This window comes from Armigeres subalbatus, unplaced genomic scaffold, assembly GCF_024139115.2.
Source record: "Armigeres subalbatus isolate Guangzhou_Male unplaced genomic scaffold, GZ_Asu_2 Contig1857, whole genome shotgun sequence".
NCBI lineage: Eukaryota > Metazoa > Arthropoda > Insecta > Diptera > Culicidae > Armigeres > Armigeres subalbatus.
This window is the reverse complement of record NW_026942680.1, coordinates 446455-470376: the sequence shown is the minus strand read 5'-3', so window position 1 is coordinate 470376 and position 23922 is coordinate 446455. Positions and strand designations below refer to the sequence as shown.

General features: G+C 39.3%; 3 protein-coding genes across 4 annotated transcripts; 1 reads left to right on the top strand and 2 right to left on the bottom strand.

The window, feature by feature from the left end:
- Nucleotides 1-3112: 3112 nt before the first annotated feature.
- On the bottom strand, nt 3113-6946 carry LOC134203451 (uncharacterized). Its single transcript, XM_062678329.1, has 3 exons — nt 6753-6946; nt 3437-3636; nt 3113-3294 (listed from the first exon to the last, which is right to left on the bottom strand). Exons 1-3 carry the CDS (start codon nt 6893-6895, stop codon nt 3149-3151), a joined length of 489 nt encoding a protein of 162 aa, XP_062534313.1. The 5' UTR covers nt 6896-6946; the 3' UTR covers nt 3113-3148.
- A 7173-nt stretch (nt 6947-14119) lies between these two features.
- On the top strand, nt 14120-15639 carry LOC134203456 (Golgi SNAP receptor complex member 1-like). 2 transcript variants are annotated; one of them, XM_062678335.1, is made up of 6 exons: nt 14121-14286; nt 14375-14643; nt 14797-14957; nt 15024-15158; nt 15221-15343; nt 15400-15639. In XM_062678335.1, the coding sequence occupies exons 1-5, from the start codon at nt 14265-14267 to the stop codon at nt 15321-15323; spliced, it is 690 nt and encodes a 229-aa protein (XP_062534319.1). In that variant the 5' UTR covers nt 14121-14264; the 3' UTR covers nt 15324-15343; nt 15400-15639. The 2 variants fall into 2 exon arrangements, with proteins under 2 accessions (XP_062534318.1, XP_062534319.1); XM_062678334.1 differs by having other exon boundaries at nt 14120-14286; nt 15221-15639.
- A 4934-nt stretch (nt 15640-20573) lies between these two features.
- LOC134203453 (uncharacterized protein K02A2.6-like) lies at nt 20574-23406 on the bottom strand. Its single transcript, XM_062678331.1, has 2 exons — nt 22587-23406; nt 20574-20785 (listed from the first exon to the last, which is right to left on the bottom strand). The coding sequence occupies exons 1-2, from the start codon at nt 23404-23406 to the stop codon at nt 20574-20576; spliced, it is 1032 nt and encodes a 343-aa protein (XP_062534315.1).
- Between the last annotated feature and the right edge of the window lie 516 nt (nt 23407-23922).

The following is a 23922-nucleotide window of genomic DNA, read 5'->3' as shown; positions in this document are numbered from 1 at the left end:
CGGGGCTTTGAAAAGTGTCAACGAAAAAAACACGGTTTTTGAGTGACATGAACAACTGTCACACGCAAATTTTATGCAGCGATCAAAACATCTGCGAGGGAGAAGAAACTCCAATTTTCACTCTAATACGATTCTACTTAATTTTGGATAGCAAATTACACAGCTGAAATATCATCTAAAATTTATATGTACACTAATAAAATTGACCTTTCCCGTCAAAAACTTTAATTCGCTCAATCGATTCTTTGGCTTATTTAAGGTCAACTTTCTCAAAGAACCCATATTGTTGACGTGACAACAAAATCAAAACAAAAACCGAAAAAGTGCTGCACGTGTAAACCGGCCTGAGAAATTCATCCGATGTTCGTGCAAAATAGGGCCAATTAAAAAAAATAGCACTTTTTCGATTTTAAAAATAGTTGGTGGCTTTAAAAAATATGGGTTCATTGGGAAAGTTCACCTTAAATAAGCCAAAGAATCGACTGAGACAATAAAACGGGATACAATTTTTGATGGGAAAGGCGAGACCTCGGGCGAGACAACATAATATTAACTTTCAAGACAAAATTTTCAAAACGACTTACATATCGGCTTTTGTAAACAAAGATTCTAACGACGATTTGACAAATATGATAGCTGTCCCACGCAAACCAACACTATCAGTAGGCAGGTGAAGGATTCCGCTACCTGTTGATGGTGTTGGTTTGCGTGGGAGAGCTATCATATTCGTCAAATCGTCGTTTGAATCTTTGTTTACAAAAGCAGATAAGTCGTTTTGAAAATTTTGTCTTGCTTTTAACTTTTAAAACTATATTAACTTAACTTTTCAAAAGGACCTAAGTAACATTGTTTTCATGAATTAATTTGAGTAGTGCAATCAAAAGCTTTTATGTTGGTCTGTTGATCGCGCTACTCAAATTAATTCATGAAAAAAATGTTACTTAGGACCTTTTGAAAAGTTAAGCGAGATATATGAAAATCGTGTTGAAAATACTATAACCCTCATATGAAAAAAATATTGATGTTCATAAGATTCTCTTACGAAATTCTTTATGGACTCTGAATAAGCTTAATATTTTCATAAGACAAACTTATGAAAATCATTCTCGTTCATATAATACACTGTTTATAAGAAAATCGTAAAATCGTATAAAGCTTATAGGTTTTTCTTATAGCAAATAAACATAAGATATTTGTACACTGAGGAAAAAGCACCTATGACCGTCTTATACTAAAGACACACTGGTGGTACAAGTACCACGGTTATATACCCTAGTACATATTGTACCATGGTTTTCCACGTTGTACCAGCATGGTACAAGGTGACACACTAGTGGTACAACTTGTACCATGGTACGAATACCATCAGTGTGTCATTAGTATTACTAATGACACACTGATGGTATTCGTACCATGGTACAAGTTGTACCACAGGTGTGTCGCCTTGTACCATGCTGGTACAACGTGGAAATCCATGGTACAATATGTACTAGGGTATATAACCGTGGTATACCACGGTCCTTGTACCACCAGTGTGTCTTTAGTATTAAGTTTTGCTTTTGAAATGGGGACATAAGAAATAATTATGATGTTCATAAGAGCGTCTTATGATTTGCAACCGCAATGAGAAGTATATTATTGTAAAAATCCCACCTTATCGAACGCGACGATTTGTAATCGTCGCCAAGCAAATCGTCGCCAAAATCGTCGCAAACATATATGTCATTTAATCTGTCATAACAATTCGCTGCTCGCAATGACAGATCATCGCCCGGATTGTTTTCTGGTGTCTTTCAATTTGATTTCGATAAATAAATTGATTTTTATTTCTCATTCATATTGAAATCGTGAGTATATTGCGATTTTTTTCACCATTTAGACTCCTATGATAAAAATTTCGTCTTACTCAGATTTCGCTTTCGATTTCGCTGCTGGCTACCGTGCGCATTTCACTTGAAGATCGTGACAGCTGCCGCAAGCCCCCTCATGTTTACATATTTTTTCATTGTTCTCAGCTCTCCAGCTGATCATGTTTACACAACAAAACCAGCTGGTGCTTCGATGTTTACATTCAGTCCCATTGTTCTCAACCGACCACGTGCTTGACAATCAAGGTAATCTATGGAAAGATTGTCGAAAATGCCTTGAAATACAAAATTGACAACTCTTGAATTTCGTAGAGCGAATCTAATCATTCGTGGAAAATACAATAAAATACTATAAACATATTTCGTTTGTTGAGTTTTGTGTTTTATTCTAGAAAATGTCCAACATTATTTGGCAAAATGTTCGGCGCCAACGTGCGAGCCTAAACACAAAATATCATTGCATTTACGGATATTTTTTCTTGGGATTATCAAGGCAACGGCTTTGTGAAATTTATTGTAAAAGTAAATCTACAGTCAGCGCTTGGATCACGTCCTATAAAAAAACGGTGTTCTCGGAGAAAAAGAACGGAAGTTGGTTAACAGAAAGTTTGGGATAGCGAAACGGCAGTGGCTTGTGAAATTGTACATGACTGAACCAACTCTGTTCCTAGACGAGGCACAGAAACGGTTCTTTCACAAGTTCGGAACACCCAAGGGGTGAGACGCTGAGCACAATGTTCCAAGCACACATTTTCAGACTTTGATTCAGAAGTGTGGCACACTGGGGCACAATTTTGACATTTGAAGGATTTTAATAAAAATACTGGCAGCCTTGCCAAATTTTGTTTTGATTTGTTTTCAATTACGTAGGGCAATTTACCCAATAATTGACGGTAATTAAAATCTCAATACACAGAAAGAAAAACCATTATTAAAATTAAAAAAACCATTGGTAAATTCAAAAAGTTGCGTTGGTTCTTTTTCGTAGAGAGTTCGATATGTTTAAAATAAAAGTACGCCAACTTTTGTAATCAACATGATTCAAAAGTCGCGTGCCGCTCTGAAATTAAAAGTTTAAACATTCAAAACTAAACTGTACAACTGTCAAATAAAAATGTTCACACTGTAAAAAATAGGGCGAAATATTTTCATTCAGAAACGAAATTATTCATTCGTTATTAAAGAAACTGTCCCATTCCCCCTCGTACTCTTCAATCATCTTTCCATTATAAATTTAAATAATCTAATCGCAATGATACTTTTATTTTTATTTCATGATTTCAAGCAGTTTTTCTAGATGATGTAGGTTGCAGCATTTCAACACGGTGGCCACTGTGATTGCCCCAGAACGAGATCCGGTCCCTGGCTGGGGTTTGGTTGGAAATCGAAGCCGTCTGGGAACATTGCGCCATACATTTCCTATGTCCTGTAATTGAAAAGAAAATCTTGCATTAATATCTTTAGCTCGCGCCATTGAAGCACCGGAGCAGGACGCTGTTTTGATTAGGAAAACTTGTTAGCTACAGTATCAACACTTTTTATATTTTAGTCAAAATAATACAACTTACCTCCGATTTTTGTATATTGATTTGGACTGCACGAATTCGAGGCATTGAATTTAAAGAACATCCGAAAACACTTTCCCGCATAATTTTGAAAAGCAACAGTTTTGCTGTCGTATCCGCTGTTGTGATCGTTTGAACGTCTCAGGTTTGAACTGGTGAGGGAAGAGGCGTTGACAGCTCGACGGTGATAGGTTGAGAATGCACTATGAGAATATTTATCAGATGAATGGACAAAAAAGTTTTTTATAATATATTTAACTATAATTATATTTACTGTATAAATATTATTTGTAAAAATTGTACGTGCGTTAGTTTTAATATTCATGTGTAAACAAACTAATTATATCCAGCTTTTTACGCTTGCCATAAATCAACTATGGTAATAAATTTCTGACACATGCCTTGTACAGTTTTTATATCGATATCGCAGTTGCCTAGGATTCAAGCTAAACAGTTTACATTCATGTCAAAAATTTTCATCTTGTTTACTTTAAGATGATGGGTCGTGGATAATGGAATATTCAATTATTTTGGGGTAATTTTATATTAATTTATTATATTATTCTAGGTTTATGAGTGCAGACAATCTTTTCCAAGACACTGGATAACGAAGGTAATATAAGGCAGACGAGTATAGAAAGATTGTATTTGGAGCTTCCCGAATATTGATACTACAATAACTTTTACAGGGTCGCGTTTATTTCATTGCTGACAAAACCCTCGCATTCTAGTTGGTATTATAATAGCATTCTGCTTTTGCTCTCAGCATTATAAGTATACGTAGAACTAGAAAGTTACATAAAGACAATGTCGTTTTGCTTCTACGCCCATTTCAACATTGAAGGGCCTCTTTTACTGGATTTTCTATTTCAACACTTGCATGCATAAGTTTGAGATAACCTTCTAATAAAGATGACAGAGTTTATAACAAATATCTCTGTAGTTTTTGTTTGATTGGTGATCAACAAGTGTTTGATATTCAAAATCCTTTTAAATAGTTCGAAATGGCGTAGAATTCTACACATTTTTATACCAGGCTCTTGATTGATTCAATATTATTTTAGAAAATACATTTAAATATTTTTACGACTCACATGTGTCAAAGAATTATCATTGACGACGAATGAAAAATCCTTATATGGGAATAGATAAATTGGTGTGAGACACATTGGGACGATTTTCCGCGTGTATTTTGAGGGATGGAATTTGTAGAATTTTAAAATGTTGAGTCGAAAACAACGTTTTATGAAAAACTGCTTGACGACCACCTTCCGGATGAAAAAATCACGATATGTGGGCTGTCTCAAACTAAAAATTGATATTTACACCAGAATAATGTTGAACCGTATTTTAAAATGAAGGTTCATAAAAAAACAGTCTTCCAAATGAAACGGTCCAGGAAAGAGTATTGCAGGTGCTTGCATTTCCTAAAAAGAATAATAAATTAGTTAATATACAATACGATAATTAAACGATACAAATCGAAACATATTTGCTAGCTCAATATTTTTGACAATTGAATTGTTTTGCATAAATCTATGCCTACTAGAACAGCGCTATAAATCTGTACACAGTAAATGTCAAAATTAGTATACCATAGTTGATCCCTTGCTATAATAAAAAGCTGGATAGATAAGGCCAAGCATTCAAGTGATGTTTAAGTTATTTATTTTTTTACCATCTATATTTTTACCATGCTATAGTGCCGATGCGTAACGGAAACTTATCTTCATTTGTCTTTCTTTTTGTTTTCTTTTTGCTTGGTTTATCATTGAGTTATTTGACAGTTCTACTATTTTAAGGTTGAATGGAAGAACTTTTAGTTTTACAATGGGAACATGAAAAAAAAACTTTCAAACGAAAAAAATCACTTTGATTTAGACCAAATAAATTTTCATTTTTAAGAAATCAGAGCTCTTTTCAAATGGAAAGTGCAAAACATTCTGTAAAACCATGTTTGTTTTTTGTGTGTAGGAGCTATATTTTATTACGGCAGTTTTATCATAAAGTTCTTTAGATAATAGTCATTAATAGTTATATGTGATTATATTGAACTTTATTGAGCACGAAAAGCTCAATTCATCGGCAACATCGGCAAGAGGAAGAATATGAAAGCAAAAAGATATAGGAATCATACAGTTTCGATGAGAAATGAATGGGATCAGCCAGAACGGTAAGATTCATACAAATAATATAATCCTGTATTATTTTTGTTTATAAAAAAAAAGGGAAGAGTACCAAAAATTGTCATTTATTGTTAATTATTGAAAACCCCTATCGGCCTAACTTGGCACTTTTCAATTCTCGAATAATTCATGAAAGTATAGAAGTACGGACAACAAAATTTTACGATTATATTGCGATTTTTTTCACCATTTAGACTCTTATGATAAAAATTTCGTCTTACTCAGATTTCGCTTTCGATTTCGCTGCTGGCTACCGTGCGCATTTCACTTGAAGATCGTGACAGCTGCCGCAAGCCCCCTCATGTTTACATATTTTTTCATTGTTCTCAGCTCTCCAGCTGATCATGCTTACACAACAAAACCAGCTGGTGCTTCGATGTTTACATTCAGTCCCATTGTTCTCAACCGACCACGTGCTTGACAATCAAGGTAATCTATGGAAAGGTTGTCGAAAATGCCTTGAAATACAAAATTGACAACTCTTGAATTTCGTCGAGCGAATCTAATCATTCGTGAAAAATACAATAAAACATAAAAAAAGATATTCCACGAGAGTAATCTTGCTTTTGACTTATGAACAAAAAGAAACATAGAAGTAGTGAATTGTTCACTTCACCATAACGAAACTTAAAACTAATTCATTTCAATTTCAATTAGATGTCTACTTTATCTCCATTTACCCTATGTCTAATCACCGCACCGAAACATCCAGAAGCTGAGATTTTTACGGCGGTAATGAATAAATGCTATTATTTTCTATAGGGTTTGTAGAATGAAAGGATTAGTTCCGGATGGGAAGAGCCCCGAAAACTAACACTTTATTAGATTTAGCTTCAGAATCAGAAATGAATTTGATACCTAATTTTCCAAGTAATTCTCTCAGTCGTCATGCCAATGTGTGTGACAGGTGTTGGTGATTGTCGGAATCGTTTTTTGGATTCCGATTAGGCAACTTAAAGGTACATAAGGACAGATGAAACGTTGAAATCCACTTCATGGAGTTATGCACAAAAATCATCTTGCTGCAAAACTAATGTCTTCCCCCTGCGATACGAGGCGAGAAGAACCGTTCCAAACTCAAAGCCTGTTGTGCGGAATTTCTTCCATCTTTTTCCGCGCGCATACTTACTTACTTGATACTTGATGGGCTACAGCTCTTCGATGAACCTACGCCGAATGGAGTATCCTTCTCCACTGGACTCGATCCTGGGCCAATCGCTTCCAGTCGCCCTGAACATTGAGCGCCCTCAGGTCCTCTTCGACTGCAAAAAGCCATCGTGTACGCGGCCTTCCACGAAGCCTGCGGCCTCTTCCGGGTTCTCTACTAAATATTATCTTCGCTTGACGTTCTTCCGGCATACGAACAACGTGACCAGCCCACCGTAGTCTGCCGTGTTGTATAAGCAATAATATCCAGCCCTTTATACACCCGGTACAATTCGTGATTCATGCGACGCCGCCAGATACCGTTCTCCTGTTTACCGCCGAGTATTGTCCGCAGCACCTTACGCTCAAACACTCCGAGAGCTCTCCGATCAGCCTCCTTTAACGTCCATGTCTCCGCGCGCATATTCATATAAAATACGCTCTTATTTAGAATCCATCCTGGGGAGAGGAACATCTCAATGCGACCGCGGCTGGCTGATGTTATCATCCGAAAATATGAAGAAAATTAGTCGGGAATTGAATTCACATCGAGAATCTTGATGCTTTTTTTATCCTATCACAGAAAATCTGTTGAGTGTTTGACAGCCGATCAGCTTGATGTTTCGTTTGCAGTGTTGCCAAATTTTGCGTATTGTCAAAATGACAATATTTCATATTTCAGGTGAGGCACAATTTATGGCACAATGTGGCACAGATAATCACATAGTAAAAAACGAACACAAATTAAATTGTGCTCAGCGTCCCACCCCTTGGTGCTATACATAATGAATATGATTGGATTTTTGTCAGTGAACGCATTTACTGCAACTTTGAACATGGTGTAAAACTAAACAGGATTTGAAACTTTGCTTCTGCATAAATTTCAACTTAGACAGCCTCGTAGACAGCAAACATGAGTGTTATTCATTCGCTGCTCATAAATAATAAGGTGGATCTTGTTGTTTCATAAGGGCATTAGAATTGTATGAGGTTTAGGTGTGCCCACATAAAGATAATATCATGCGTATCATCTAAAAAATATGTCTCCAAACCACATAAACTTTTAGTTTATTTTAATCATTCATTTGGCACCCAGTATCCGAGGCTTCCCCTTGAGCCCCAAACGCAATTCAGCGGAACGGCGACGGAAACGGAAAATTAGACAGAAAATAGACAGTATCCCCCCGCTTATCCGGAACTCGCTAATCCGACGACTTGTTAGTTCGGATCTGGCTAATTCGGAATTTTCCGGATTAAAAAGTATCAACACCCATTTGAACACAATATATGCTGTCAGTTTTCAAATTTGTGCTGTGATTTTGTTTTGATTCATTTGTATGGAGTCAGACTAAAGCCCCAAACGCAATACAACGGAACGGTGACGGAAACGGCAAATTTGACAGTTACCCCATATATTTTCTGTCAGATTTTCCGTTTCCGTTGCCGTTCCGTTGTATTGCGTTTGGGGCTTAACGAGAGAAACCTCGATATTCCGGCCATACATTTGTCGGATCAGCGGGAGGATACTGTCTAGATTGCTTTGAGAATAGGTCGTATGTGCAAAAGAGAGACTCTCTTTGATCACGCTCTCTTTCGCTAATAGATCGACTAGTTTTGCATTTTCTGCTACATTTTCACTACAGCACGCTAAACAAAGCTATTGTCTTTAGATATCTGCCAAGAAATCCAGAGTAAACTTTTGTATAGTTTTGTAATAAACGAAAAAGAATGGAACCAAAGAGAGGCTCTCTTTTGCACATACGACCTATTCTCAAAGCACTCTAGGTATGTGGTAACCAGAACCGGATTTAGCCGGAATGGGGCCCCGGGGCCGACGGTATGTGGGGGCCCCAAAATGTACAAAAAAGGTTGGTTTTGGTACATAAGATTTGTGGCCCCCCCCCCCGGCCCCCCATAAATCCGGCCCTGGTGGTAACTGTCCAATTTGCCGTTTCCGTCGCCGTTCCGCTGTATCCAGCTTTTCGCCCACGGTAATGGCTCTGTGGGTTTAAAAGTGTATTCGTCCCTGTACTTCTTTGACATCTGGCTTGGGTTTGACATTCCGTTTTCCTCCTGTTCCAGGATGAGACCTGATGAGACGAGAGGGTAATCGAATTGTCAAACCCAAGTTAGATGTCAAAGAAGTATGGGGACGGATACACTTTTAAATCAACAGAGCCGCCATTACCGTGCTTCCGTTTGCTATGGATTAAGAAATTCATCCTCTATCCGATCCATGTCACATAGGACCGATCCGGATTACCTGGTTATCGGAGTTCCGGATTTGCTAGACCATGTCTCAAAAATGGAGAAGTTGATCTTATAGAATCCAAATGATGATTTCTTGTACCCTGAGCTACCAGTTTCGCAGAAATTTCGAGGATTATGACTTACCAACGTATTAGGACCACGTGATCATATGGACTCGGAACGGACATCCCGGAATAGGTTCCCGTGGGCCCTATAGTGGCCGCAAATTCATTCCTGGCAATATGGGTATCAAAATTCTTGAAATTGTTTCGGGAACATGTTATTCATATAGTTGAAACCATAGGATGGATATGAACCGGAACGGTCATTCCGGAACAGGTTCCCGGAGGGCCCGTAGTGGCCAAAAACTCATTTTGAATAAACCCTAGCAATATGGGTATCAAAATTCTTGGAATTGTTCCGAAAACATGTTTTCCATGTAGTTGAGACCATAGGATGGATATGAACCGGAATGGTCATTCTGGAACAGGTTCCCGGAGGGCCCGAAGGGCCCTTAGTGGCCAAAAACTCATTTAAAATAAACCCTGGCAATATGAGTATCAAAATTCTTGGAATTGTTCCGGAAACATAATTTCCATGAAGTTGAGACCATAGGATGGATATGAACCGGAACGGTCATTTTGGAACAGGTTCCCGGAGGGTCCGTAGGGGCCAAAAACTCATTTAGAATGAACCCTAGCAATATGGGTATCAAAATTCTTGGAATTGTTCCGCAAACATAATTTCCATGTAGTTGAGACCATAGGATGGATATGAACCGGAACGGTCATTCTGGAACAGGTTCCCGGAGGGCCCGTAGTGGCCAAAAACTCATTTAGAATAAACCCTGGCAATATGGGTATCAAAATTCTTGAAATTGTTTCGGGAACATGTTATTCATATAGTTGAAACCATAGGATGGATATGAACCGGAACGGTCATTCTGGAACAGGTTCCCGGAGGGCCCGTAGTGGCCAAAAACTCATTTAGAATAAACCCTTACAATATGGGTATCAAAATTCTTGGAATTGTTCTGGAAACATATTTTCCATGTAGTTAAGACCATAGGATGGATATCAACCGGAACGGTCATTCTGGAATAGGTTCCCCGAGGGTCCGCAGGGGCCAAACACTCATTTAGAATAAACCCTGGCAATATGGGTATCAAAATTTTTGGAATTGTTCCGGAAACATGTTTTCCATGTAGTTGAGACCATAGGATGGATATCAACCGGAATGGTCATTTTGGAACAGGTTCCCGGAGGGCCTACAGTGACCATAAATTCATTTGGTAGAATCCCTGGCAATATGGGTATCAAAATTCTTGTAATTGTTCCGGAAACACGTTTCCATGTAGTTGAGACCATAGGATGGATATCAACCGGAACGGTCATTCTGGAACAAGTTCCCGGAAGGCCAGCAGGGGCCAAAAACTCATTTAGAATAACCCCTGGCAATATGGGTATCAAAATTCCGGGATCGCAGTAAGCATCGGCATCGAACGGTTGTGATTTTCCGCGTCCTGTCGTTTTTCATTGAAAATTTTGAAAAAAAAAATATTGAGGAACTCTTCCTTTTTTATTCAATACCTAACTATAATTATAAATACGTAACCATGATTTTCAAGATTGAACAGATTGAAATGGAATTAATTGGATTTTTCAATTCGTTGTCTATCAAACTGATTTTCCTATATTTTTAAGTGAAATCGTATTTTCAGTGAAGTTTCTCCGATTAGTTTATAAAGGGTATCAAAAATAAGCACAATGAAATATAAGGAAGAAGTGAAGCAGACGTAATTTTTTGACACAAAGGTTTACGTCGACTAAAATTTAGGATATCGTGGGAGTTCAGGTTAATGTTCGGTAACTTCCGTTCTGGTTAACGTGTCTCAAGCTAATGGTACTAATTGGATGCTGGGCAAACTTTGTCGGATCTCTCGCAGAAGCAATTCAAGAGCCTTGTTCACTTCACAATTCTTTCCGGACATCGAATATTAGAAGTTGGTACTAAATGTTGATCGTCTTTGAGAAATACACGTGGTATGTATGTGGATGCTTTCTTCGGCTTTTAGAATGTTTGCAACAACAAGGTAAGTAGCAAATAATTTCACACTTGTTTCCAAATTCATTTACCGTGGACCCCCGTTAATTTGACCGTTTTTAGTTTGAACACTTTTTAATTTGAACCCCGTTAATTTGAACATCGTTCAAACTAAAAATGGTTTAAATGTCAAACCCAACATGATAAACAAACTCAAACGAAAAGTGCATAAGTGATAACAAGAATTATTTTGTTTTGATTATCTCGCTTATTAAAAAGCAATCTGCACTAAAATCCAAATTCTACAGAATAATTCTTTTAGGGACGATGGTGTCTTAACTCATTACATACCAAATTTGTTGTGAATGCAATCAGTTTGATAGACAAAAAGAAATTCACAAAATGTAAAGCTGTATATAATGTATATGGAACAATCTATTTTTAGATATTAGTGCAACGACCCGGTATTTCCGATCCGGAGTCATTTCCAGACCCCTCTCATAGACCATGAATATATCGACAAAATCATAATTTGACCACACTCCACCGTACTCTCCCCCGTGATTAGGGCTCGTTTACACATAACTCAAAATGGCGATTCTTAACCCCAACTCTCCCCTACGTCACAATTTTTGTATGAAATGTTTAATTGGTGTATGAAAAAGTTACATATTGGGTTTCGCTTTTTACTAAGGGCATATATTAATATGACTACTTAATTTCAATTGGGATCGCATAACTGGAAGGGAAAATTAATATATTTTATATTCTTTCTCGTTTCAGAGAGCGAACAATGGTGCTTAAACCTAGGCTAATTACCCGAGCAGCACAAGTCAGACTAAAATGGTTGCAGCAACTTGATAGTGACCAAATCTAGTCGCATATCCGTTGCAGTAATCTATGTGGGACATGTGTGATACTTGGGTAGCCAGGGCAAGTTTAATAGCTTCGCCCCATCCCAGGACAATTAACAATGGAGTGACAAAAATTTCTTAGCATGGTCACTCCCAACGTCTGTTTAAACGCATTGTATCACTTGCTTATGATGATATTCCTAAACTATATTCCCTACCAACCATCCAACTCCTTGACATCTATGAGGGCGTCGGTGAGTCGCTGGCCTCTCGTTAAGTAGATGTCATATCATCATTTCCTTCCCTTCCTTAGTAACAGAGAAGATGGGCGTGGCCGGCAATGGTAGCTTTCATGCTTTATCATTTTTGACCCCCAATTGGGTTGCTATTAAATCCCAAATAGTAATATCCAGGGTTCGTAAGGCTCACTCAATATCAGGAGCACATGATGCTCCCTCACGAACATTTTCAGGGAGAAATCGCTTTTCGGGAAAGAAAAACAGCCTGGAGAGTGATAACCATTTTTCGCTCACTTCGATGCCGCCACACGTTGGTTTGCTCTTTTTTCTTTGATTTTCGAGTATTTTCGTGGCACCATAAATGCACATGGTAGTAGCTTATGTGGAACAAATAACTTAACGCTTTTATACAGATAGCGTGGTGGTGTGGCTAGAGTAAGCGCATCCCCACAGCTATTATTGTTACTATTCTGGGTTCGAATCCCGGCGCGGCCAAACAATTTTGTAATTGTTCTGCGATAATTCTCGCGAAAAGTGAGTGAGAGGTGAAAAGTGATGAAACGAAAAAGGATTTTCATTTAATATGCAAGATTTTCGTTTATCTTTCAAGGCTAAGTCTAGAGAAAAGATTGATGGGTGAAAGGTGATTCTCAACATAAACAACGAAAAAAGATTTTCCCTTGGCCCGAAAAACGCTTGCTTTGGTCTCATTGAAACGAAAAGTCGAAACCCTGGTAATATCCATAAGCAGTTGGGGTAAGAAAGTTAAAGAAAATACATGACAGCTATCAGTATGCAATCTACGAAATACTCTGTTACAACGCAACGCAACGCAACGCAACGCAACAGAGCCGTCATTACCGTGCACGAAAAGCTGGATTGGATGGGGGTTTATACTAATGACACACCATGGTACCATGGTACAAGAATCTTGAAATGAGTACCATACCAATTATTGTCTTTATTAAAGATAGTCTTGGAATAATTTTCTTGTTCTCTTGTACCATGGTACAAGTACCACAGGTGTGTCCTTAGTATAAGGTGTCACCTTGTACCATGCTGGTACAACGTGGAAAACCATGGTACAATATGTACTGGTATATAACCGTGGTACTTCCCGCATAGTTAAAAACAACATGTTATATGGTCAGAATCATTATTACGATGTAAGATATAGCTTCACAGTTTACGTTGCGGTTATCGAATACTTTTCGATCGATTCAACCATAACTGCTCGACAACATCACTAAATGTCAACATATAACATGCTGTCTCTAAAATGTTCTTTATTTCCTGCATTATATGTCAACATTTTATCATACTGTTGTGCGAAAATTTTTCACGCGAAAACAGACGATTTTTTATGGTGACATAACTTAACAACCCATTCAACATATTGTTATTTGTCAAATAACCGTACCACAAACTGTTAAAACTTTATATGAGATTGTTCATTTACAGTTGTCAACAGTTAAGGATACTGTTGTCGACCGCACGGGAAAATATCCATGTACAGTTTGTAATTATGCGGGTTGTACCATCAGTGTGTCTTTAGTATTAATTAAGTTTACGTCAAAAAGTACCTAAAATTAGGTACTTTTTTTCTAACCGTGTACACGAGGAATCGAATTCTTATCCCCACTTATTTATTTTCAGCGGCACGATTATTTTTTGCCTTTTTTGACGTTGACGTTTTGTTTCGGATGGTGATGATGTCGGTGCAGGTCCGGGGTAAAGCGCACACAAATTTCCCGCACTCCAGTTTTCGTTCACCTTACTTTAAAATCTTTATTAAATGATATTTTATCGGAAACCAGTTGATGGTACAGTTCAAATTTAAGTTTTTCATAACTGTTTGTTAATTGTTAAACTTTAACTGTTTTCAACTACTATAGTTTTCGAGAAATAAAGAAGATTTTAAAATAGGTTAGGTGAAAACTGTGGTGATGGTGATTTCTGGGTATCTTACCCTATATGTTTTGATATTTTTGTCAGGAAAAAGTGTTGTAAATTTGTTGATAAAGTAAAATTAAATCGCTGTGAAACTCGTAATGATTCATTAAGCAGCATTACAAACCGTTATCTTTGTTGAAATTTATCTTGTTTTGCCAGTATGGGGACATCGGATTGGGATGGTTGGTATTTCGTATCTCATTTATCTCAATGTTTACAATTTTGTTGAACGAGAACATGATTTTCCATTATTTTATCGTAACATCGTAGCTCTTCGGAAGCAAGCCCGTCATCTTGAGAACGATATTGACCTGAAGTTGATCGCATTCAACAAGGTCGGTACCGGAAGCAGTTCGCTGAATTCCGCTGGATCCACTGACACGTCGCCTTTATTGGGGGACCATGTCTTCGAGTCGCTCTCGCTGGAGATCGAGCAGATGCTGGACCAACTGTCAAACATTAACGAGCGGATGGCGGAGATTCCTGGCACCGGCGCTGCCGTTATGCATGTCCTTCAGCGACATCGTGAGATTCTGCATGTAAGATTGATTTTTGTTGTGAAAATTTCTATCAAGAACGCTACAGTGGTCATTTTTCATTAGCATCACAAAACATGCCAACTGCACAAGTCTCAGCTCAATCAGTATCAGTCTAACTAGAGAATTCTTGATAATAGTTTATAATCCTTGCAGGGTTATCGGCAAGAGTATTTAAAAATCCAGGCCAATCACACAACGAGAATGGAACGAGAGGAGTTGCTGCGCGGGTCCGGACTGGGTGGAACAACGTCTCCTTCGACGTCCGGATTAAGCCGGCGGGACATGTATCTGAAGGAAAATACACATCTTCACAAGTAAGAAAAAGTATTCAACATTTTTCGAGCTGAGCGTAACGCAATTATTCGATTCCACTTATGTAGTTCAAGCTCCATGGTCAACGACCAGATTAGCATCGCAATGGAGACGAAGGAGCATTTGTCCTCTCAACGGCAACATATGAAACGCTTCCAAACCAGGATGCACGATATTTCCCATCGGTTCCCGTTGATATCTAGGTTTGTAGTGTACAGATTGTTGAACTCTACGGAACTCAAGCTGAACATGTTCAAATTTTCAGCCTCATTCAGAGAATCAACATTCGCAAACGAAGAGAGTCGCTGATACTTGGAGGAGTGATCGGGGTCTGTACGATTCTTCTGCTACTGTACGCATTTCACTGATCGGGAAACAGGTTGACCAGGTTTGTAGCAATAAATTAATTACTTTTAGCGCATTGCACGTTTTTGTTATTGACAGATATCGCTGCTTTGCGCGAAACTGTAATCACATTTTTAACGGAAACCAAACTAATTGAAGCATTCAGTCGATTGCTATCGGAGGCAGAGATGGTTATCGAAGTTTATTTTGTAGTTAGATGTTTTTAAATTTGGCTGCTCTAATGGACGGCCAAGGTTTGATCAGGCCGCAGTTTATATGTATTTATCGAAAAGATTTAAAAAATATATAATAAAGTAAGGTCGGCACTTGTGATAGGAATTAGACGTAGCATTAGATAATAAATTATAAAGGATATCACAGGTCCTTCTATTCTTGAAAAGATCCACATAAACAATTGAAAATCGTATTTGAACACATTCATGTACCACCACAAGGATTGTTGTATATTGGGCGGATGGGAATGACGAAAAAACATCGAGAACCCGCGGATGCGAATATAATTAACTTTTTATTGTTTTCTTTGTGATGCTCTCACTCCGGTGTATGAAACGGAAATCAATATTCGTTTTTGTTGGCAGGAGTGGGTAGGCTCGTGCCGTTGACAGCGTAAGTGCTGCCAGAACTGCTGCTAGGATATAACAGCTCTTCCCCGCGAAATAAGCTCCTTTCTAGTCTGTTACAAGTCGAGTCTCCGCGGTGGTTTGATCGTTCGCTGCGATCGTCGCAATCCTTGATCTGCTGGCAAGCTCATTGGATTCGCAGATCCACCAGCTTTGGCTGTTTCATTCGAAATTGGCGTTGGCATTCCCGATGAAGGAACGGAAACAGTCGGATTAGAAGGAAGGGATAAGTCCGCGGAAGTATTGATGTTTTCTTCCGTTGTCGAAGTCGGGGGCATATTTGAAGTTACTGCGATAGCGTTGTCGTAGAAAAATTGACAACCGATCTCTTTGCCGCGTGAAGAAGTCACGTCTGTTGGGGAACCCATTAACCCTGCACCAACGCTACGCAGTTGGTCTATATGGCGCTTCCAGACCCGTCCATCCTTAAGTTGTACCATGTAATGTAACTTACCAAGATGTTCTTTAACAAACCCGAATTCCCATTTTTTTCGTGGACGTAGTCTCGAATCGCCACTTTGGCAACCACCGTTAGTTCTCTAACTTTAGACTGAACTTCGCTTCTGTTCGGATCGATTGAAGGAATCATTAGATCTAGCCGTGAGCGGATCTGGCGACCAAAAACTAACATAGGCGGAGAATAGCCAGTAGCCGGGTGAATCATTTTGCGATACGCTAAGAGAATATTGCAAATTTCGCTTTGTATTATAAATTCAGTAGAAAATCGAATTATAGCCGCTATTGAAATTGGATTTTTCTCAATCCATACGTTAAACCTAATTTCGGAAGAAGTGCGCTGTATAGCACATCACCAAATGAAAACAGCGCACCACTTCCGAAGTTAGGTTTAACGTACGAATTGTGAGAAAAATCCAACTTTGTTAGCGGCTATAATTCGGATTTGCACTGAATTGATAATACTTCGGAACGATTGCAATTTAAAGATTTCAATTTCAATTTCATTGTCTGTATGAACCTCTCGACCTGGCCGTTTGTGGCAGGATGATACGGAGCGCTGAATTTGTGGACAATACCGTTTAGTTCCAAAAATGTGGCGAAGTCAGCTGAGGTGAACTGAGGCTCATTGTCACTCACAAAAACTGACGGTAGACCATAAGTACTGAAGAATTCTCTGCATTTGTGGATTGTAGCTTCGGTTGTCATGTTTTTGACTACATATACCATAGGCCACTTTGATAGTAAAAACCCATGAAAGGGCCAGCGTAGTCCGCATGGATACGCTGAAATGGTTCACTGGGCGTTTCCCAACAGTGGAAAGAAACCTTCGGTGGATTAGCCTTAACAGCCTGACAAGAAGCACAGTCCCTAATTAGACCTTCTATATCCTTATCTATTCCTTCCCACCAGCAGTAACTACGAGCGAGTGATTTGATCCTGGACATACCGAAATGCGTTGAATGACGTTCGTGAAGAACCTTCATTCTCATATATACACGACAACCACGCATTATGCAATCTTTCTGTAAACTGAACTGCTCTTGATCTACACCGAATCTAAATTTACCGTCAACTGCTTTAGGGGAAAGTGGGGCAAGATGGCCATACTAAGCGGTAACCCTTGTAAAATAGTGACACTGCTACAAATTCTGCTGATTTCTCCATGAAACACCTTTATGATGACCCGTCTTTGACATAAGTATCAATAAACACTGATTAATAAAGTTTCAGTATCTTATAAACTGGTTTTAAAAAAGCTGTTTTATGATGCCTATATTTACCATATGGGGCAATATGACCACCCCTCGGGGCAAGACGAGCCTGGACCAAAAGCTATATCAAAAGTGTGCTAAATTTATTTAGAATAGGGGACACATTTCTTGCACTTCTATGGATTATGTTCAAATGATGCTTCGTTTAAAAATGTCGTATTTCATGTTGATTTCTTGACAACTGGCACTACGACAATATCAGAATTTGCCTAAAACTAATTTCTACTGTTAAAACCATATCCTTTGTTTTAAATCATCTCTGATTCACACAGAAACTATTTTGATCATTTTTTAAATGCATTTAAGTGTTAGGCGACTCTTAATCCTGGAGATGACCTTGTTCCTATACAGTTGGCAATACCGCCCCAAGCCGACGTGTATCCAAAGATTTATATCCTATCGAACCTAATTACTGTGAATCTCCTCAAATTATTATTGTATATATGCTATAGTTATATAAAAGCTTCGTTAAATATCAATTTGTCCCGAAAAATGAGTAACTTAGGCTTCAATTGTTAAATTATGTAACTAGAAAATTATAAGAAAATTCGAATTTCAACTAAACCATCTTCAAATCAATATTACAAGAACAAGTGAGGTTGTCAAAGTGCATTTTTCAGTTGTATAGCCCTTTTACATTATTGTGAACCATCCCTTGTAATAATAATGTGAATATAATGCTCACTTAAGGCATAATTAACGTTGGCTGTCTTGCCCCATATGGCCATCTTACCCCACTTTCCCCTACCTGTTCTACACTCAGGCAAATTGGCTATCGAATATCATAATTCTGACTTTTGGAAATTTGCAATAAGTTTTGGATTCAAAATTCAAATGGACTCATTATGAAATAAATTTTCATGGTCAATACAAAACATAACATTTTCTTAAGGCACATTTATGAAATTACAATGAAGCATTATAAACGCTGTACGCTACACATGAATTAATCCATAGCCCTACCTTATGAATCGCAGAAGTAGTATTTGGAGGTCATAACCAGGGTTGTTAATCGTTGATTTATCGTTATCGCCGATAAAGTTGATTGTGATCAACGTTATCGGTTGCTACGATAACGATGAATCAACTGAATTATTATCGGAGTTCGATAATTTAACGTAAGTTAACTCGATAATTTTGCGATAATGGGATTACTAGATTACGCAAACAAAGTTGGTGTAAAATTTTGACAGAAGCCGAGAATGGAACAAATTGTTTGCAGCTGGTTGACCAGAGGTAATTGAAGCGGGCACTCTAGAATTATTGTTTAATGCCTGCTACTCTATGAAGCGAAGGGAAAGGAGGTGTTCTGTTGGTGGTTAAGTGTTTTTTTTTCACTATGCAGCATAGGTCTTCCAATAAAAAGATAGCGGAAATTTGCACTACCCAGGCGGATTTACTGAGAGCACATAAAGACTTTCCTTTGTAAAGAATATTCAGCTGGAATCGGAATCCCTCAGCAATATAATACATCTAAGCACTAGAAATTTATTTGATGCACCGATCTGTAACTGTAGTGCTGCATTCCAGGCATAGAGCACCAGTACCGAGTAAATATATTCTCAATATATTGGTGGGTTATCCTTGTCACCTATTCAATATGATTCGGTAAGGCTAAAGAGATTGGTCTACACTGTGAGTCATAAAATAATCATATTACTGGATGCTCCGGATCTTCAAGTAGAAGTTTTGTTAATAATGCTAGATTAAACATTAAGTATAGACATTCACCCTTACTCTTGTTTAAGTTCGAACGCGCTTTTGAACGAAAACTGATGCGCATTCCACGTGGACAGTTTAGGGGGGAGGTGTATGGCAAATATCCACGATCCATAAATTTTTTGTAAAATTTATATGAGCGGATTTCCACGTTGGGAGAGGCGGGTATCTAAACTGACCAAAACCTGTCCACGTGGTATATGGACAGCCCCTAAGGCGATACAATATTTAAAATAGATATTGCAGACACAATTAGTGAATATTTGTACTTTTAACTGTAGTACCTGTTACAGTTAACTCGATAATTATCGATAAATCAACGAATACTCGATAACGATAACGTTGATTCAACGCTCACTTTATCGTCAACGAAGCATCATCGTACAAGCGGTATCGTTATCGAAGTTGGCGTTAAATAAACGACGATAATTTATCGATTAACAACCCTGGTCATAACCATGTCTTATGAATTTCGTTTTTTTTCTTTCAAGAAGTGTCCTAATTAATTCATAATGCAGATTTATGAATTCATTACAGCATTTTGCGATATGTTAAGCGATTCATAATGCTGCATTATGAATTCTTAATTAGCGTATATTGAAAATTTTCTTGAGTTATAAACATGCGTGATTAATGTTAGATGGTAATCAAAATTGTTGTTCATTCATATAGTTATGCATACATGACATGTGATTTCATATTTGCGTTTCGGTTGTATTCGAGGGGGTATGAAAAAATGGGCGATGGAGAACGCGTTTCAAAATATCTTTGAATCTAGATAAAGTTAATTATTTTATTCGAATAAAACACGTTCCTTTTCACATATTGGGCCAATTATTATTTTAACGTTGAACACTATATTGTTCTTCACACCCCCTCGATGATGAATTCAACCGCACTACTTGAAAACTTTGCAATAAGTGAGAACATGATTCTCTTGACAGAAGCGCCTTCCTTCCGATTAGGGTAACTAAAATGAGCATGATGTCTTTCATAAAATGCCTTATGATTTCCTTCAGATCAGCTTTGAACAAAATTTCAAAAGGTGTCTCATGAAATTCAATCCATGCAACAAATAAACAACATACGTCCGCTAATGAAATCTAAAGAGCTGAAGATGGAAAACATGAGAGACTTATGTTTCAAATATTTTCATCAATCTTGTAGGTTCATCATTTGTTCCTTATGTATTTCGCATGTTCATTTGCCTGAGTGTAAGAGCTCGTAGTAATTCGCGAACACTGTCGTCTGACAGAGTGGCTGTGCTTAACTCATCTACTGTAAGTGGTAGCGTGTGTATAGCATTAATCTCAACAGCATCTGGTTCCTCGATTTCTGACTCGGAGTCAGTGAACGATATTGGTAAGCGAGACATGGCATCCGCATTGAAATGATCTGAAGATCGATGATGACGGATTTTATAGTCGAAAGCTTGCAAAAATGTGGCATAATGCTGCATCCGCATCGCAGACATTGTAGGAAGACCTTTGGATTCCGAGAATATCTGACTGATAGGTTTGTTATCAGTAATAAGAGTAAACTTACGACCATATAAGTATTGGTGGAACTTGCGAATACCAAAAATGATCGAATATGCCTCTTTGTCTATCTGGGAATACTTCTGCTGCGTTCTAGATAAAGTCTGTGAAGCGTACTGTAATGGCCGGTCAGTTCCATCAGGGTACTGATGACTGGGTACCGCGCCTACACCTTAAGGTGAGGTATCAGTAGCTAAAATCACCGGAAGCGACGGATCGTAGTGGACTAGGAACCTGTCTGATTGCATTTCCTTTTTAACCAATGCAAATGATTTCTCGCACTCCTGGTTCCAGACAAAAGGAACCTCGTTCTTTAGTAAGTTATTAAGTGGGTAAAGAATCGTACTTAGGTTGGGGAAAAAACGACCGCAGTAAGTGATAAGTCCTACGAAGGATCGAACTTGATCCTTGTTTTTAGGAACCGGCATGTTCTGAATGGCGACCAGCTATGGCAGCTAATGCACGAACACGGTTTTCCGGATAAACTGACACGGTTGATCAAAGCGACGATGGATCGGGTGATGTGCGTAGTTAGAGTTTCAGGGGCATTCTCGAGTCCCTTCGAAACCCGCAGAGGGTTACGGCAAGGTGATGGTCTTTCGTGTCTGCTATTCAACATCGCTTTGGAAGGGGTAATACGAAGAGCAGGGATTAACACGAGTGGTACAATTTTCAATAAGTCCGTCCAGCTATTTGGTTTCGCCGACGACATAGATATTATGGCACGTAACTTTGAGAAGATGGAGGAAGCCTACATCAGACTGAAGAGGGAAGCCAAGCGGATCGGACTAGTCATCAACACGTCGAAGACGAAGTACATGATAGGAAGAGGTTCAAGAGAAGACAATGTGAGCCACCCACCGCGAGTTTGCATCGGTGGTGACGAAATCGAGGTGGTAGAAGAATTTGTGTACTTGGGCTCACTGGTGACTGCCGAAAATGACACCAGCAGAGAAATTCGGAGACGCATAGTGGCTGGAAATCGTACGTACTTTGGACTCCGCAAGACGCTCCGATCGAATAGAGTTCGCCGCCGTACCAAACTGACAATCTACAAAACGCTAATTAGACCGGTAGTCCTCTACGGACACGAGACCTGGACGATGCTCGTGGAGGACCAACGCGCACTTGGTGTTTTCGAAAGGAAAGTGCTGCGTACCATCTATGGTGGGGTGCAGATGGCGGACGGTACGTGGAGGAGGCGAATGAACCACGAATTGCATCAGCTGTTGGGAGAACCATCCATCGTTCACACCGCGAAAATCGGACGACTGCGATGGGCCGGGCACGTAGCCAGAATGTCGGACAGTAACCCGGTGAAAATGGTTCTCGACAACGATCCGACGGGCACAAGAAGGCGAGGTGCGCAGCGGGCAAGGTGGATCGATCAGGTGGAAGATGACTTGCGGACCCTCCGTAGACTGCGTGGTTGGCGACGTGTAGCCATGGACCGAGCCGAATGGAGAAGACTCTTATATACCGCACAGGCCACTTCGGCCTTAGTCTGAATAAATAATAAAAAATAATAATGTTCTGAATGGCGTCGATCTTATCGCGAAGCTTGTGTATCCCAGCTTTATCTACCATGTAACCGCAATAATCGATACGATTTGAGAAAAATTCGCACTTCTCCCTATTAACGCGTAGATTGTATTTACTTAGCCTTCTAAATACTTCTTCTAGTCTACGCAAGTGCGTTTGATTATCAGGACCGGTAACGCGAATGTCGTCGATGAAGACGGTAACCCCAGGGATACCCTGAAGTATTTCCTCCATTAACCGCTGAAAAATAGCTGGGGCGGAAGCGACACCGTACATGAGCCTCGTAGGGCGGAACAGGCCTCTATGAGTGCTCAACGTCAGCAAATCCCTGTCCTCTGGGCGAACCTCCAGTTGCAAATAAGCCTGAGACAAGTCTAACTTAGAGAACGTCTCTCCTCCTGCAACGGTAGCAAACAGTTCTTCAGCAGTGGGAAGCGGATGGTCATCGACAAGCAGATGCGGGTTCAAAGTGATTTTATAATCTCCGCACAACCGTACTCTACCCCCAGACTTTTTTACTGGAACGACAGGAGTGGCCCACTCCGCATGATCCACCCTTTCCCAGATGCCCTCACTGACAAACGCGTCGATCTCCTTATCGACTGCGTCGCGCACTGCAAATGGTACTGCTCTGGCCTTCACGTAAACTGGCCTTGAATCTTTTCGAACCGTCAGCGAAGCTTGAATCCCCTCAATTTTACCTACACGTCCTTCGAAAACATATGAAAATTTATTGAGCAAATCATTTAACGCAGTGGCGGTGGATTGATCATTGCCGCCACAATAGGAAACCGAATGTGTACCGGGTCTAAAAACGCGATTGAAATCCAACTTCAATGCGAGCAACCAATCGCGGCCCAGCAAGGGGTGCCTGCTGGATTCCGCAATGTGCAGGGGCAACGTAAGCTCCTCACCATTTGCAACAACTTTAACCATAATCTTACCGAGTACACCGATATCATTATCGCAGTAGCTTACTAGCCGTGTAGTTGTAGGAAGGATTTTCAAGTCGTAAAAGTATTGTCGTTTGTCTCGTACATTAATAAGGGATACAGGAGAGCCGGTGTCAACTTCGAATGTTAACTCTTTGTGATTGATCGTCAAATCCAAAAGAAACTTACCAGCAAGACCTCGAACCGCATGTAGATGGAATACGTCCTTAATAACGCAAGGTTCTTCCAAGTGGCGTGCGCCATCGGTGCCCCTCTTCTCCTTGAGCTTTGACTGGCACACCTTCTCCAGATGCCCCTTCTTCTTGCAGTGGTTGCAGACAGTGGCCTTATGCTTGCATTTGTCCGCGAAATGTTCAGCATCTCCGCAGCGGTAACAGTGCTTCTTCTGTCCGTCTCATTTGCCGGTCTGGATGGAACTTCTATTCGAACTAATTTGACTAGCCGGCTGGAACGCATTCTTCTTTCTCGCTTTCTTGGATCCATGTTCTATGTGCTGCTC